The 16,743-nt window shown below is 34.5% G+C and overlaps 1 protein-coding gene across 3 annotated transcripts in view; it reads left to right on the forward strand.

The window, feature by feature from the left end:
- Positions 1–2,488: 2,488 nt before the first annotated feature.
- Positions 2,489–16,743, forward strand: part of nedd4l (NEDD4 like E3 ubiquitin protein ligase) — a 93,136-nt gene continuing 78,881 nt past the window's right edge. For all 3 annotated transcript variants that reach the window (XM_051092623.1, XM_051092624.1, XM_051092625.1), the window contains exons 1-2: positions 2,489–2,837; positions 15,884–15,957. In XM_051092623.1, coding sequence (XP_050948580.1) covers positions 2,793–2,837; positions 15,884–15,957 — 119 coding nt within the window. In that variant the 5' untranslated portion in view covers positions 2,489–2,792. The remainder of the gene's footprint in view (positions 2,838–15,883; positions 15,958–16,743) is intronic.

A 16,743-nucleotide genomic window follows, 5' to 3' on the forward strand; every position in this document is an offset into this window, starting at 1 on the left:
TATTTTAAAGTATGTTAAAATAAAAAACATTATTTTGTATTGTAAAAACATTTTGCAATATTACTGTTTTTTCTATATTTTTAAATCAAATAAATGCAGCCTTGATGAGCATAAGAGACTTCTTTAAAGCCTATTACAAGTCTTACTGACACCAAACTTTTGAACGGTAGTGTATAAACACATAAATTAAAGAAATAAATGTAATATATATTTAGATTTATATGTAATATAACTATGTATACATATATACGTGTAAATATTTGTTAAATATTTACATGTATGTTTGGGTATTTATATATACATATAAATATACATAGCACACGCACTTTTATTATGTAAACACAAATCTTTATTTTGAATGCGATTAATCGCAATTAATCGATTTGACAACACTAACAACAGTGACAAATTCTGAAGTACTTTCATCCAACTTTTGTGTATATTCAAAATACTAGTTTTTAATACACTGTATTTTTTTAAAAAATGTATCACATTTGTGATATTAATCTTTTTAACTGTAAATGTATTTCAAGAATTTTAATGTAATTATCAAATCATTTTGCCTTTTGGCGCATTCTTAGACCGTGTGACTCCTAGGAGAATATTTAATGACTTAATAATCTTTAACTTTTTACTTTCAGACTTCTTTACAATTTCACAACCCTGAATATTAACCTCTAAAATATCCCCGTTTGATCCTCAAGTTCATTTCAGTCTGTTAAACATCACACAGTGTTGGGGAGTAACTAATTACATGTAAAAGAATTACGTAATTTAATTACAAAATAAATGTAATTGTAATTAGTTACAGTTACTGAGAAAAATGTGTAATTAATTTACAGTTACTTTTGAAAAATATTCATGATTACAAAGGGGGTTACATCTGAATTTTACATACAGATTTAGTTGACTTCTTTGATAAATTGCATTGTCTGCTCTAAAATGAGACAGGAGTTTAGGACACAGAATAGGACACATGCTATTTGTTTTTTCCCATTGTTAAATGCCAGTGTTTCCTTGATTTCAAAACCAGTATTATAGCTATTAAACTTTTTCTTGTTATGATTTTAAATCTGTATTTAACCTCAGAATGATCTCAAAGTAAATAAGAGGTGTTAAGTCTCAATTTATGGTGCCTGTGCTTTAAATTAAATTATTACACAGCTCTGTGGAATGCTTGATTCTGTTTGGTCAGTCGTGACATTCCAAGGTATGTTATTCCGTGGTAACAACTGGTAAAAGCTAATAACACAGACTCATCCGGGCAACTTAAGTCGGCTCTAATAAATATTAAAACTCAATTCAATATTATGTGTACAATTTCTTAATTCTGTCATCCCGTGGACTCGCTCTATTGTTTCATACAAACGCAACTCCTGCCAGTTTGTTTTGTACACGGTAATAGAGTAGAGTAATAGATAACTAACAAACTAGTACTATAAGTACTAGTCCTTATGTATATGGTGAAATGTTGTGTAATAAAAGTATTGCTGGTAGGAATGTCTTGATGCTGGAATGCTGGTTAGGTAGGTTTTGATGCTGGTTTAAGCTGGTCCTTTGCTGGTTTATGCTGGTCCTTGACCAGCAACATGACCAGCAAAAACCAGCAAAGGACCAGCTTAAACCAGCATCAAAACATACCTACCAGCATATGCTGTTTTTTTCACCAAGGTCGTGTTTAATTGTTTACTTTTGTGGTAAGCAGCTGTGAAATAAGTGGGATAAACGTACATCTAGCCAGTTGTTATCGCAAAACAAAGATGTACATCTTACTTATTTTAATCTTAATTCAAATGATGAAGGATTTTCTGCCTGGTTTAAATGTTTCAAAATGATTAACAGTTAAAAAAATAATGGAAATTTAGAAAAGTAATCAAATGTAATAAGTTACATTACTTTAATAAAGCGATTAAAAAGTTACATTATTACATTTTAAATAGGGTAACTTGTAATCTGTAACCTTACATTTCCAAAGTAACTTTCCACTGACATCACATTAGTGTAGAACAGCCAAGAGCAATAAAACACCAGTAGAATATATTTTTACTTCCGTTCTTCTAGGTTGTTTCACATGTATGATGAATCAAAATGCATAAAAGTTGGACTTTGCACAGTGTTGGGTGTTAATCATAAATTTGCACATGTTAGTCTTGTAACTGTAGAGGGTGCTATAGCACTGCTATAGGAGTCCTGTTACGAGCTGCAAGATTCAAACAGCTTATTACTGGCTTTTTAAAGAAACTAAGTATTAATTAACACTATATCTACATACAAACCCACAGACATGTATGCAATATAATAATACGTCAAGTTATTATGGATCCGATATTAGGATCTAGGAAACTACCCATCCCTGATTACTCCACAAAAGTGCAACAACATTGCCCCGCCCTCAATCCACACGGATTGGATAGTCTGTCCAGCCGGAGTTTCGGAAGACGCTGTGATTGGCGCGATAAGTTGTCAGTCATTTCAGCGGGGAGTGTTTCGGATCCTGAGAGGAAGTGAATGATTCCCGTTTGCACTTGACGAGGGGAAATCATATTGTTGGGGGAATTTAAGCGTGTGCCCACCGAATTTCAGCCGTTGAATGAGATTGAACCGGTGGACGTACATCTTCTGTCACGATATGGTTTAAAAGGATAATCGTTTTTGGACTCAGACTTCGTTGCTTTGGATCAACTTGCATTCACAGGAGGTGGAGGAGGACACACTTTGCTATTGTTCCTGCTTTCACACGAGAGAGTGTGTGTGTTTTTGTGTATGTGTGTATTAAATTGCCGTTTGGCTTTATGGCTACGAATTTTGAACCCATTTATGGACTCTCAGAAGATGAAGTAAGTACTGTTTTTGCTAAACTCTAACGTTACCATCTTTAAGACAGTGCATGCCTCCCACCATATTAATATTGTATGTTTATTGTTTTTTCATAACCTGATTTCAGTTTTTAGTGAATTTCTGTTGTGACAGATTATCAGGATTAATTTTGTTAGACCTAAGAGAATTATTTTAGTATTAAAAATATGAATATGAAGATTAGTCAGTATTTAAATACCAATACTGGCCATCATTTTGTTCTTCCCACATTTCCATAAGACTCAGTCAGACATCTAGTGTTAGGAAATGCAAAAAAAGTCATAAAATCCAAATATTTCCCTTGTTAATATCAAATGCTATTTGAAAGTTAAGGCATCTAATGCATAATGTGCTAATTTCTATGATTGACAGCCCACCTGTCAAATATCAGGGTGACGTGTCAAGATTTCTGTGTTTGTTTTATGCTATACCATAACTGAGATACTTTTGGATGGTGTTTTTATTGTCACTGATAGTATAATAGGCTGAATGATGGGTGTTTTTCTTTTCTCTATGATTAATACAGTGTTATTTGTAGCACCACATATATAATATTCATAATACTGCCTTGAAAAAAAACATGTGGGCCAAAGATGAATGGATCATAATTAAGATTTTTCTGTAGTTACCAGGTGAAACGAGTGTTACGTTGTTTCTAATGATGTTACAACAACAACCACAACACCATGTTGTTTGTCATAACAGGGCCTCGGTGTAACCCCTGAAAATTCAGGTCAACTGTCTTGAGGACTGCCTTAGGATGCAGGTGTTTGCCTGTGATTCATTTGGATCCCTGTTAATGCCTTTTTTAGTCATTACCGCTTTTCTTTCTGGCATGCTAAATCTGTCTTTTGGTTTTTAGTGCTGATGGTGATATAGTTCAAAGCCACGTGTTCATAGGTGTAAATATCAGTGCAGTTTTTTATTTTTTTTAATGTAGGCTAGGCTTTGATATTTGAGTCCAAAGGAGAGCTCTGAGTCATGTATTATTGTCAGTACAAGTTAGCACGTACTTATTTAGTAGTCTGTATCGTGTTAAATTCACCAGTCAGCAATTTTCAGAAAGATATGTGACCTAGCACGTATAGTATACCAGGTTCTTGTGTGGAAAAGTACTGAGGAGCTTATAGTCCAAACCCCGAAACTGTAACCTAGGAGTAGGTTAATTAATAATTTTGCAGTGTTTTTACGGGTCTTGATATGTTTAATGTAAACAGAGAGAGGAATGTTACTATAGCTAGATGTTAATCAACAGGTTAAACGGTGGGTGATCAAAGTATGCTTGTGTTTGGATGTTAAACAGCAGGAGAAAGACTGAACAACCCTTGATTCACTTTCTGAGGAAGTTTTCCTGATGTGTGTAAACTTTGATTAAAGTCAGAGTGAAATGAAAAATCACTCTATCCATTTTCTAAATGCACGTTAGAGGTTCTCTTTCTATTTTAGTTTGTTTTTGTGAAACGACAGACTTTTTTTTAGTGAAGTATGCAGGACTTCTCCTACTTAAACTCATTTCTTACAAAAGCCAATTTATGCAATTGACTGCAAGCTTGCATTTAGATCTGCCTCCATCTAATCAACGACTGATGAGTAGAATTTCCCACTCTCCTTTTTTCATTTCTGGGAATACATTTCACTCAGATGTACATTGCAATACAGAAGAAAGGAACTTTTGCTATTTCTGTTATATCATGAGTTTTAAGTAGTATTTTCTAGTCGCAGATTGATAAATGGGCTGATGTTTGCCATTTTGACATTATAAACTTGTGAATTAACCATGTCTGCTTGACCAATTACAGCTAAATTGGTAAATAGTTGGAGGCTGGCGAGTTGCTGTGCGTTCTTTGGCTGCCTGCACGTTCTCATTTTTAAGCGTAGAGTTGTGGTCTGCTTAATTTTGTTGTATCTCTAATTTTCTCTTTTGCTTGTCACCAGAAAATTACCAACTCTTGAAAATTAATTATATTTAGTCTGTCACTGTAAAATTGCTGCAAAATTGGTGTTGAACATGTGCCAATTTGCATGTGTCATAATGACTTAAATCCGATTTCAGTTTCCAAAGTTTTATTTATGAACTGTTTTTGTGTCTGATTCACACATTCATTTGCATATGCATTATTCCGAACAAAGCAAATCATTTGGTTATAAGAAAATTATTACGATAATATCATCAGAGCTGTTGTGAGCATAAATACCGTTTTTACCTTGATGACGTATATGAAGGTTTTTTTTTTTAGCAAATATTTAGTATATAGTGTTCTCCACTGATCATTTCATAAGTTGTAAGACATTAGATAGTTGTAACATTAGGTCACTTCCAAATTAAAAAAAATTCCTGATAATTTTCTCACCCCCATGTTATCCAAGATGTTCATGACTTTCTTTCTTCAGTTGCAAAGAAATTCAATTTTTGAGTAAAACATTCCAGGATTTTTCTCCGTACAGTGGACTTAAATGGTGCTCAACGGGTTGATTGTCCAAATTCCAGTTTCAGTGCAGCTTCAAAGGGTTCTACACGATGCCAGCCGAGGAGTAAGGGTCTCGTCTACCAAAACGATCAGTCATTTTCGAAAAAACGCATTACATAGCCACGTTGGAAAGGTCACACATGGCGTAGGCAGTACTACCAACCCAGTGTATAAAAAGCGAACGTGCAAAGAAAGCAAAATGGTAAAAAAACAACGATATTGGATGATTTTGAAGTTAGAGGAGAAAATGAGACAGAGTTTTTCATCCTACACTCTTAAAAATAAAGGTGCTTTAAAAGGTTCTTCTCAGTGAGCTTTTGGTTCCACAAAGAACCATTCAGTCAAAGGTTCTTTAAATAACCATCTCTTGCTTACTTTTTTATAATCTGAAGAACCTTCTTTTGCCACAAAGAATCTTCTGTGAAACAGAAAGGTTCTTTATGGAACCATTTAGACAAAAAAAGGTTCTTCTATGGTGTCGTGAAGCACCTTTATTTTTAAGAGTGTACCCTACCTTTTTTAACCCGAAGTACATAGACGAAAAACTAACATCACGCGACCTTTCCAATGTGATTACGTAATGCGTGAAGTCACGCATGCACATTGCAAAGCTAATTCCAGTTGAGCGTTTGTGGTTAAACAGTACGTTTTAATTTTTTTAGAAACTGACCAATCGTTTCACTAGATAAGACTTTTATTTCTCAGCTGGGATCGTGTAGAGCGCTTTGAAGCTGCATTGAAACTCCAATTTGGACTTTCAACCAGTTGGCCACCATTGAAGTCCACTATATGGAGAAAAAAAAACAGCCTTTTTTCCATGTTGATCAGATTATCTCAGGTCTACACCATTTCTTTCGATCCAATCAAAATTTTATTTGGATCGATTGAGGTGTTTACATGAAAGCTTTTTAGTCCCATCAGTCCCGTTATAAACATTATTTGGATAAATGTAAACATACCCAGTGTGAATGACCCTTAACACAAGTGGTACTTCATATAAGTGTTGGTTTATTTTAGCCATTTTAGTTGTAGTTGAATTTAAACCGTATTACTGTACTACACAGGATGTTGATGTAAGTTGTTGGATTATCACCTTGATACACACAGACATGCACCACACACAGAGGACATGCATTGGTTCATTAGTATGCGACAAGTATCCGTCAAGTTGGCTGGGACTCGGCCTTGTCAGCGGGTCTGTTTACCACAACATTTTCTCAGTCCTGTGGGATCCCATCACTCGTTCCCTGAGATCCTGTCTCTTTGCTGGGCTTGATCGTGACTTTCTGCTTCTATAGATCTCAGTTCCCAAGGTGCGGTCTGTACACCGGAATGACAAGCTCTCCCGTAGGAACAGTCTGGCAAATCCGATAGACCTTTTATTGACACAACTCTTGTGGAATTTTAGACCCCTACGTGTTTTTTCTGTTGAGCTGTCTTACAGATTTATTGGAGAACCCTGTACAGGCATGCATGATGAATTTCTGACCAACGTTTATTATAAACACAACCAGTCAAAAGTTTTTGAACAGTACGATTTTTAACGTTTTTTTTTTTTTAAAGAATTCTCTTTTGCTCATCAAGCCTGCATTTACTTGATCCAAAGTACAGCAAAAGCAGTAATACTGTGAAATATTTTTACTATTTGAAATAACTGCTTTCTGTTTGAATATATTTTAAACTGTAATTTATTCTTGTGATACAAAGCTAAATTTTCAGCATCATTACTCCAGTCTTCAGTGTCAGATGATTCTTCAGAAATCATTCTAATATGCTGATTTGCTGTTCAAGAACCTTTTTATTATTATTTATTATCAATATTTAAAACATTTTTTCAGGATTATGATGAATAGAAGAATTCAAAGATCAGCATTTATCTGTAATAAAAAGCTTTTGTAACATTATACACTATACCATTAAGTATGTAGTCAGTATAAGGTTTTTTTGGCAATGAAATGATAGAAATTAATACTTTTATTTAGCAAAGATGCTTTAAATAAATCAAAAGTGATAATAAAGACATTTATAATGTTACAAAAGATTTCTGTGTCAAATAAATGCTGTTCTTCTGAACTTTCTATTCATCAAAGAAACCTGAAAAAATTATACTCAGCTGTTTTCAACATAATAATAATAATAAATGTTTTTTGATTAGCAAATCAGAATGATTTGAATGATTTTTGAAGGATCATGTGGCTGGAGTAATGATACTAAAAATTCAGGAATAAATGACATTTTAAAATATATTCAAATAGAAAGCAGTTATTTTAAATAGTAAAACTATTTCAAAATTATATTGTTTTCCTGTACTTTGGATCAAATAAATGCAGGCTTGGTGAGCAGAAGAGACTTCTTTAAAAACATTAAAAATCTTGCTGTTCAAAAACCTTTGACTGGTAGTGTATAAAGGTTTGGTGTCAGTAACAATTTGAACATTTTGTGGAAACTTTATTCGAATCTATTTTAAAATGTAATTTATTCTTCAAACGCAAAGCTGAATTTTCAGCATCATTACTTTAGTCTTCAGTGTTACATGGTCCTTCAGAAATCATTCTAATATGCTTATTTGCTGTTGTTTTTGAATACAAAAGCATGTTTTATGCATACATTGTTTAGTAATTTTCTGGGTGTGCATAAACTTTGCTGTCTGATTAGCTCTTAGCCAGTAAGTTGGATCTACTTGTTGATCATCACATGACATCATTATTACTCATGTGAAAGCCTTCAACTTAAAGGTTGGATGTGTATTACGGTATACAAACAGCAGAGTAGGTTGTCAAAGGAAAAACCTTTCTAGTAACCATTATATCTGATGATTTGGCCTGTGGGTGTGTTAAAATACGTCTGTTTTACATTGAGGGAGGACATGCAAGCGTTTACTCGATTACGCACTCGCACGCTCAGCATCATGAGCGTGGAATGTGATACAGCGACATGCTGTCACATCATCTTCATTAAAAATATATGAGCTGTAGTTGCAGCCGAATCATGTTTTCTCAATCCGTGCGACATGCTTCTCAGCTGAGGTCCCAAGATGGAATTAGAAAACCCAGGAAACTTATTAATGCTACACCACAGCCAGATGCCACAAATCTACCATTACTGTGTCAAATATAAAACAATTTCCTCTTTTGATAGATGTACTGCTTTATTTATCCCTAAGTGCCATTATGCAAGCACTCAAATAGTGCACTTCTGTTTTGATGGCAGCCTGATATCAGAAATGGGGTGTTTTTAGTTTTAGTTATTTAATTTGAATGATGCTCTCTTGTTTGAAATGCTGTTCTGTTTCATTGTCAGTATTGAATAAGAATGCACTGCGCGCTCTCTTTTACAGCCAAGGTCAGCTTTTAGATTTTTACATTTGAAGTGTTTGATACAAAAGCCTTTCAATTTGTGTCCACTAACTCTGGAAAAGGATCACTAGAACAGAGAAGCGTTTGTTCTTTAATATTTGGAATGTGGCATTTATTTAATGGTGTTTGATGGAATTTTAGAATTTGGAATTCTGTGCATGGAATGTCTTGGCGTCAGATTTAGAAAGTGTGTTGTATTCCGTGTGCAATTCAAAGAGTAACCGAGTTACCAAGTAGAATGAAACAATAGGCCGTAATTAAGCATTCCGCACATAGCAGCCACATGCTTACAGAAGGTCAGGGGCGCTACGGGTCAAATCTGGACTGTTTTCCCCCCCATCCCCACGTATCCCATAGAGCAGTCTGGGATAAAGTATGTTGTTTAAAAGGAATCTTGAATTTGCAAACTTAAATGTTTCTTGAGCAGCAAATCAGCATATTAGAATGATGCGGTTGTAAATGATCCCAGCCGAGGAAGAATGGTCTTATCTAGCGAAATGATTGGTTAATTTCATTAAAAAAAATATATAATTTAAATACTCTCCCTCAACTTCAAAAATCATTTCAAAATCATCCTACATCGCTGCAGAAGTTCTGACCCAGTCTATGCAAAGTGAACATGCAAAGAAGATCAAACACTCTTAGCAAAGAAGGTAAAACAGCGATATAGCATGATTTTGAAGTTGAGGGACAAAATACAGTCTGTGTTTTTTGACATACCCTAACTGTCTTAAGCCAGAATACACAGAGTTCAGGGAGAGCAAGACAAGACGAGCGTTTGACATTAAAAAGTATATAAATTGTATTATTTTTAAAATAACCAATCATTTCACTAGATAAGACCCTTCTTCCTCACCTAGGATTGTTTACATCCGCATCTGGGATCGTTTGAAGCCGCATTTAAACTGCATTTTGGAAGTTCAAACTCGGGGCACCATAGCAGTCCATTATATGGAGAAAAATCTTGAAATGTTTTCCTCAAAAAACATAATTTCTGTACTACTGATGAAAGAAAGACACAAACATCTTGGATGACAAGTGAGTGAGTACATTATTTGTAAATTGTTGTTCTGGAAGTGGTCTTCTCCTTTAGTTATGTTTTATAGTATGTTACAAGAGAAAAAAAATCAATTCAAATGTACTATAAATGATAATATATTGTTAATGGCCTGCTGGGCAGAATTCTAATTTCACACTCGCCTAAGTTTCATCATTGTCACGTGCAGGTTTCTCATTTCCTGTTTGTTGCGGTGTAATTTGACGTACCTTAGGGCTCCTTAAAACTGTTTTGCAAAATGAGCATGATGACATGTTTGGAAGCACTTACAGTAAAACCTTTTATTAAGGCAGACTTGTTCTGATGAAACCAGGTGCCATAACATTATGAACGCCATTGATATGGAAATGCTTCCACTAAGCTCAGCAGTCTTGATTATGTAACTGCTGATGGAAGCATCTATAGAAATGCTTTGGAAATCTAGGTGTTTAGCCAGGTTAAAAAGGGTCAATGTGTAATGTGAGAAGCCCTTTAATAATAACACTGTACAGTGAGAGCATAGACCTATGAGTTGTATTTGAGCACTTATGAATCGCATTTATAGACCATCTCAGAATAGGAGAACTCACTTGTATATGGTTTCTGTGATGGACCTTAGTAGGTATTATCAAGGATGTGCAAAACTATATATTTCCAAAATCAACTAGTCGCTGTGTTTCCTGAATGTCTAATCAGTTAATTGCTCTTAAGGAAGAGCTGTTGTAATTAAACTGGTTTCAGGACAATCCAACCCTGATCAGATAATTCATAGTTAGCCATTTGCTTGAAATCAAAGCAGATAGAGGAAGTGCAATGGAAAGGAATCTCTCTCTTTCTCTCTCTCTCTCTCTCTCTCTCTCTCTCTCTCTCTCTCTCTCTCTCTCTCTCTCTCTCTCTATATATATATATATATATATATATATATATATATATATATATATATATATATATACATTTAGTTCTGCTCAATGATTAATCGCAGTTAAATGCATCCAAAATAAAAGTTTTTGTTTGCATAATATATGTGTGTACGGTCTATATATGTGAAAATAAGAGCTTGTGATGTAAAACAGCCAAAGACATCCATCTGAATGTTTATCGTGCAGAGAGTGGAAGAGCTTGTATTTATTTGAGTACATTTTTTGAAGGAAATGAATACTTCTGTTCAGCAAAGATGCATTAAATTGATTAAAAATGAGCATAAAGACATTTTATAATGTTATGAAAAAATTATTTTCAGATAAGTAAATAAATGTTGCACTTTTGAAATTTCTATTGATCAAAGAATTCTGAAAAAAAGTATTATAGTTACCACAAAAATATTAGGCAGCAAAAATATTTTTAACATTTTTTGAGCATTAAAGGGCTAGTTCACCTAAAAATGAAAATTACCCCATGATTTACTCACTTTCAATCCATATGTACGATAGTTATGGATATTTGTGACCCTGGACCACAAAACTGTCGAAAGTAGCACTGGTGTATTTATAGCAATAGCCCAAAATACATTTTATGGGTCAAAGCGATATATTTTTCTTTTATGCCAAAAATCATTAGGATATTAAGTAAAGATCATGTTCCATGAAGATATTTTGTACATTTCCTACCTAAAAAATATAAAAACGTAATTTTTCATTAGTAATATGGATTGCTAAGAACTTTATTTGGACAATTTTAAAGGTAATTTTCTCAATATTTTGATTTATTTATTTATTTATTTATTTATTTTTTATTTTTTGCACCTTCAGATTCTAGATGTTCAAATAGTTGTATCTCGGCCAAAGATTGTTCTATCCGAACAAATCATACATCAATGGAAAGCTTATTTATTCATGGAATGACCCTTATGACTGGTTTTGTAGTTTAGGGTCATATTTTTCTTACACAAACGCTTTGCTTTACTTCAGAAGGCCTTTATTTACCCCCCCGGAGCCATGTGGAGTACTTTTTTTTGATGGATGGATGCACTTTACAGGACTTCAAAGTCTCAACACCCATTCAATACCATTATAAAGTTTGGAAGAGCCAGGACATTTTTGAATATAACTCTGATTTTATTGATCTGAAAGAAGAAAGTGAGCAATTCATGGGGTAACTTTCATTTTTGGGTGAACTATACCTTTAAATCCGCATATTTGATTAATTGATTGATTTTTGAAGGATCATGTGGCACTCAAGGCTAGAGTAATGATGCTAAAAAATTCACCTTTGCATCACAGGAATCAAACTCTGTGTTTTAATGAATTTTTCAGATTTTGAAATTTGCGTATACTTAGAACGATGGATTAAAATAAAAGCAGCGATTTGACTGTGAACTGTCAATATTTTTCTCTTGCTCCTGGGAAATGCTAATGTTTTGTACTGTTGTTTAAATGGCATTTAAGACAATATTGTATTGCAGCCCTCCCATTAAAACGACCCCAGCAGATCAAGGTTTCCCACTTGAGACCTGATGATATATGACTTGGAAATACCAAACCTGTCATTGAAGTAATCGCTGGGTGTGCACAGGAAGCCACTTCAGCACAAGTCAGAGCTTCAGCTCTCTAAGAGGCTCGTGGAATCTTAATCCTAATTATCCAGCTTGACAGCCACTGCCTGAGTAATACTTTCCTGCCATCTTATGTCAATGCAAAACAAAATCAGCTGCAGCCCTGAAACTTTATTATTATATCAGTCAGACATGTTAAATAGTGTCGCCGCAAAGCCATTCCTTATTTAGAGACTTGGCGAATTGAGCCGGTACAGTTTTGTTGACGTAGTAAACATACCACTTTATTTTGCTTGCATGGGTTCTTTGCTAATGTTTACAGTCAACTTATCGTTGGAGTTTGTTGTGGCTGACGTAACCTGGTGGTGAAACACGTGAGCTGGTAACCAAACGATTGAAGGCTTAAATCCTGATCCATCAACCGTCTTGTTCTTGAGCAAGACGTTTAAGGTCACGTTACTCCAGGGAGGCTTAATTTTATTTATTATTTTTTTAAGAAAATAGTTTGTAATCAGCAAAGGTGCTTTAAATTGATCGTAAAGACATTTATGATGTTACAAGAACTGTGTTTTGTCCTCTTCTAGTCCTTCTACAACAGCCCAGGCCTTTATCAGCAGTACCAATGAGTTATCATTTCCGCTAATGGACCAAACCTAGCCATCAACTCTGCCTGACTAATTCATCTCCTCAAGTGTCTGGAGTGTGTAAAGTAGGCAATTGAATGAATCAAGTCAGAACGGAAGGCGGCTTTGTAACTCTAGGTCTTGCTTGCCCTTCTGTGGTGTTTTATCTTTTAACCTCAATTAGAGAGTGGAAGGACGTTGTAGGAAATAACCGTAATTATGAGTGGGAACGAGTGCCGTCGTGTTGAGTATTATCTGAGAGCTTCAGTTTGAGTTGAGTCTCAAAGGTGAGGGTTTTTTTGTAATATTGAATTATGTTATAATTCATTGCAAGGGCCAATAGAGTGTGTGTTTTTGTACATTCAAACATGCATTTGCAGTTCTTTCATGTGAGATGCTTTCTTTTAAAAACGACCTGCAAAAAAAAGAACATGAATTTTTGGTTTAAATTTAATTTCTCGCCTTTCAAATTGTTTACTTGTCTGAAAGCTTAGGTCAGTGCTATTGTGATTTCTGTTTAAATATGTTTGGCGTTTCTGTTGTCCAGATTTGCTGTGTCAAACTGGACTAGTGCCGAACTTGAGCTCAGAATTGTATTGGTTATTTTGTTGGAGTTGAAGTCTATTGCTGTTCTTTCTTTGGCAGTTTACTTTAGAAAGGTGTGTTGTAATGCAACAAGTTCTAGCGGTGTAATTAGGGTTAAGATATTGAACATTATGGACTGGATGAGGGAGTGTCCTTATTGGCGAATGAGTCAAGAGCATCTTCACGTGGAAATGGTCACTGGTTTTCCTTAAAGGGGTCATCGGATGCTAAGTTCACTTTTACATGTTGTTTGACTATTGATATGTGTTGGCAGTGTATGTGCAAATCTACCCTATAATGATAAAAATCCATGCAGTGGTTTTTAATTATCTGTCAAAATAATATTCCTTTTTTCAAATCGAGCCATTCTCAGATGCCTGTCATTGTGGCGTCACACCGACAGAGGCCGCTTCCACGATAGTTGATTGACATGAGCGTCTTACCTCAGATCAGCTGTAACAGTCCGACCTCCACTGTTTTGATGCCGGAGCCGAAATTTTAAAAAGGTCCATTTCCCGCTCAAATTTGAGCGCTGTTGAGCCGATTTTTAAACATCACTGATTGGTAGTGTTCACATAGTGTTCACACGCTCAACAGACATGACTGTGATTTTGATTTCTTTATAAAATCAATTTAGTAGACGTGCTTTTGATTATTAAAATTTAATGAAATCATTAAAATAGAATCCAGAACATGGATTTAATGGAAAACACAAAATTTGGTATAAAAAAAAAAATGAATTGGAGAGAAAAAAAATATTTTATAGTGCCTTAAAAATGTCTCCTAAACTTTTAATTCATTGCTGTTAAATTGTGTACGTTTCATGATTTCAATTAATTAGACATGCTTTTTGATTATTTATTTTATTTTTTTAAATTTAACCATTTAACAGTCTAAAAAATTAAAACGGGGGAAAAAAAAGCATTTCATAGGGCCCTAAAAATACTGTAAAAATATTATGAATTCTACATTTTCTAAATATTTCTAATATATTCTAAATATTCTGAAATGTTATTACAATTTAAAATAACTTTTCTATTTGATATAATGTAAATGTAATTTATTCCTGTAATGGCAAAGCTGCATTTTCTAGTCTTCAGTGTAATGCAGTCCTTCAGAAATCATTGTAATATGCTGATTTGCTGCTCAAAAACGTATTATCATTATTATCAATGTTGAAAACAGAAAAACCGTCATTTCCAGGATTGTTTGATGGTTAGAAAGTTTCAAAGAACATGATTTATTTGAAATAGAAGTAATTTCTAATATTATAAATTTCTTTTAATATCACTTTTGATCAATTTGATGCATCTTTGTGCATTTAAAGTATTCATTTATTTAAAAAAAACTTAATGACTCCAAATTTTTCAGCAGTAGTGTAGATAATAATAATTCATTAAAAATAATACTTTGTTTTTTATTTTTGCAGGGAGTCCTTAGAGGCTGTAATGGCTTTAAAAATGTGTAAATAAATAACACGAGCTACGTCACACTTTCCAAAAAAATAGAAACGGCTCACAAATTGTTAAATGTAATTTTCTTCATACCAAATAGTGGCTTTCTGCAAAGAAATCTAGTCTCTGTTTGCATTTTATTATATGAAAAGCACAGATGTGTCAGTCTGAGCCACCCGGTGGGATGACAGTAACACTCTAGTACCTGTCAGAATATAACAACTACTCTCATCTCATCCAAAATGTATTCGTTCTGTAATAATTAGGTCATATACGACAGGCACAGTAAATACAAACCGTCACACTGCTTCTTGTTGTTGTTGTTTGCCTCGGCTGTACGAATGATGCATGTCTTGTGGTAATGCAGACTGTCAGACCTAAATAGAAAGGGAATTTCAGAAAGCAGAAGTGGGTAAAGTGAGGAGAAGAGGGCCTTTCTTACCCTCTACAGTGCGTCATTTCTGGACTGGTGAGCTTCAAAAGCCGAGAGGGTGAATAAGATGCTCATTGTGTAATCGTGAGCAGCATGAATGGCTATTGAATGCAGGCCGAGGTGATGCTGGGGGCGGGACGCACTTATGCAGAGTGGGAGTCGTGAAATGGTGGTCGTATCTATTGCTGAAGTGCTTTTGAAGGCCAAGCTGAGAAGTTTAGTTCATCTTGTTCAGCCATAAGACCATAAACTGTACAAAATAGTGGTTTGCTGGATCCAAAAGCCTTTGTTTATAGCTCCCAGAGGAGTTTATTTCTAAAAGGCGCTATACCATTAAAACCGTTCCGTTTCGTGTCCATCAACACAAAAGCTTTCTTGGCTGCCGCTTCCGTCTAATTTCTTTAAGATGCTTCTTTTTCATCTTCCCCTGGAGGTGAAATTAGGACGCTCTCACGACTTGGACTCAGCTTAAATTTAGGCTACAAGGCAGTTTTTTTTTTTTTTTTTTCTGTCTTCCAGACTCATACGAGGTATTGATTTATTCATGATGGTCTTTTTCCTGTCTGTGTCATGTTTTGCAGAATGAATCTCGTATTCTTCGTGTCAAGGTCATTGCTGGCATTGATCTGGCGAAGAAGGACATCATTGGTGCCAGGTAAGGAAGAACTCAAGGATGCGTCCGGACAGACGGTGCTCTATCGCACCTGTTCAATCTGTTCGCTCATTCATTAGCAAATGCAAATGTTGGAACCTCTTGGATGTGTGTGTGCATGAATGTGTTTATGCGTTTCCTCCTTTAGTTATGTGAACTCAACAACTGAGCTGCACTCTGTGGGTCTTTCTTTCAATTTAGACAATAGACTTATCCAAACAAATGATCTGTCTGCCAGGAAAAGAGCACGAAGGGAAAATGCTTGGCTGATCTCATTTGTGCAGTGTTGGTAGTTCTATTTAACTTTGAAGTTCTCAGGTTCTAAAGTCAGAGGTCAGAGAGTGCATAAATTAATAACAATATCATTTATGAACTGATCAGTTAAGGTTTTGAACCTTGTGTGTACTAAGTTGGATATCAGATGCAGATAAAGCTTAAATGTAATTGATTTCATGCCAGCTTTGCACTAGGATGTAAACCTTTATTGAAATTATAGCATTTACTATTAATTGAAACCAATGAAATTACTCAATTTCTGATACTTGTTTTAAAAACACAACATAAACAACTAAATTAACAAATTAATTATTAGTTCATTTGAAATTGTTTAAAACAATATAGAGTGAAAAACTTGTAAAACTAATTACACAAAAAATTAAATGATTTAATTTAAATTTGAAAAAAAAGAACAAAACGGTAAAAAACAAAGATACTAATAAAAATTTCTTCTGAAACAACTTTCACTGTAATTATTTATGGAATTTTCTAGCAATCTCTCAAAGAAACCAC

This window comes from Labeo rohita, chromosome 21, assembly GCF_022985175.1.
Source record: "Labeo rohita strain BAU-BD-2019 chromosome 21, IGBB_LRoh.1.0, whole genome shotgun sequence".
Classification (NCBI taxonomy): Eukaryota; Metazoa; Chordata; class Actinopteri; order Cypriniformes; family Cyprinidae; genus Labeo; species Labeo rohita.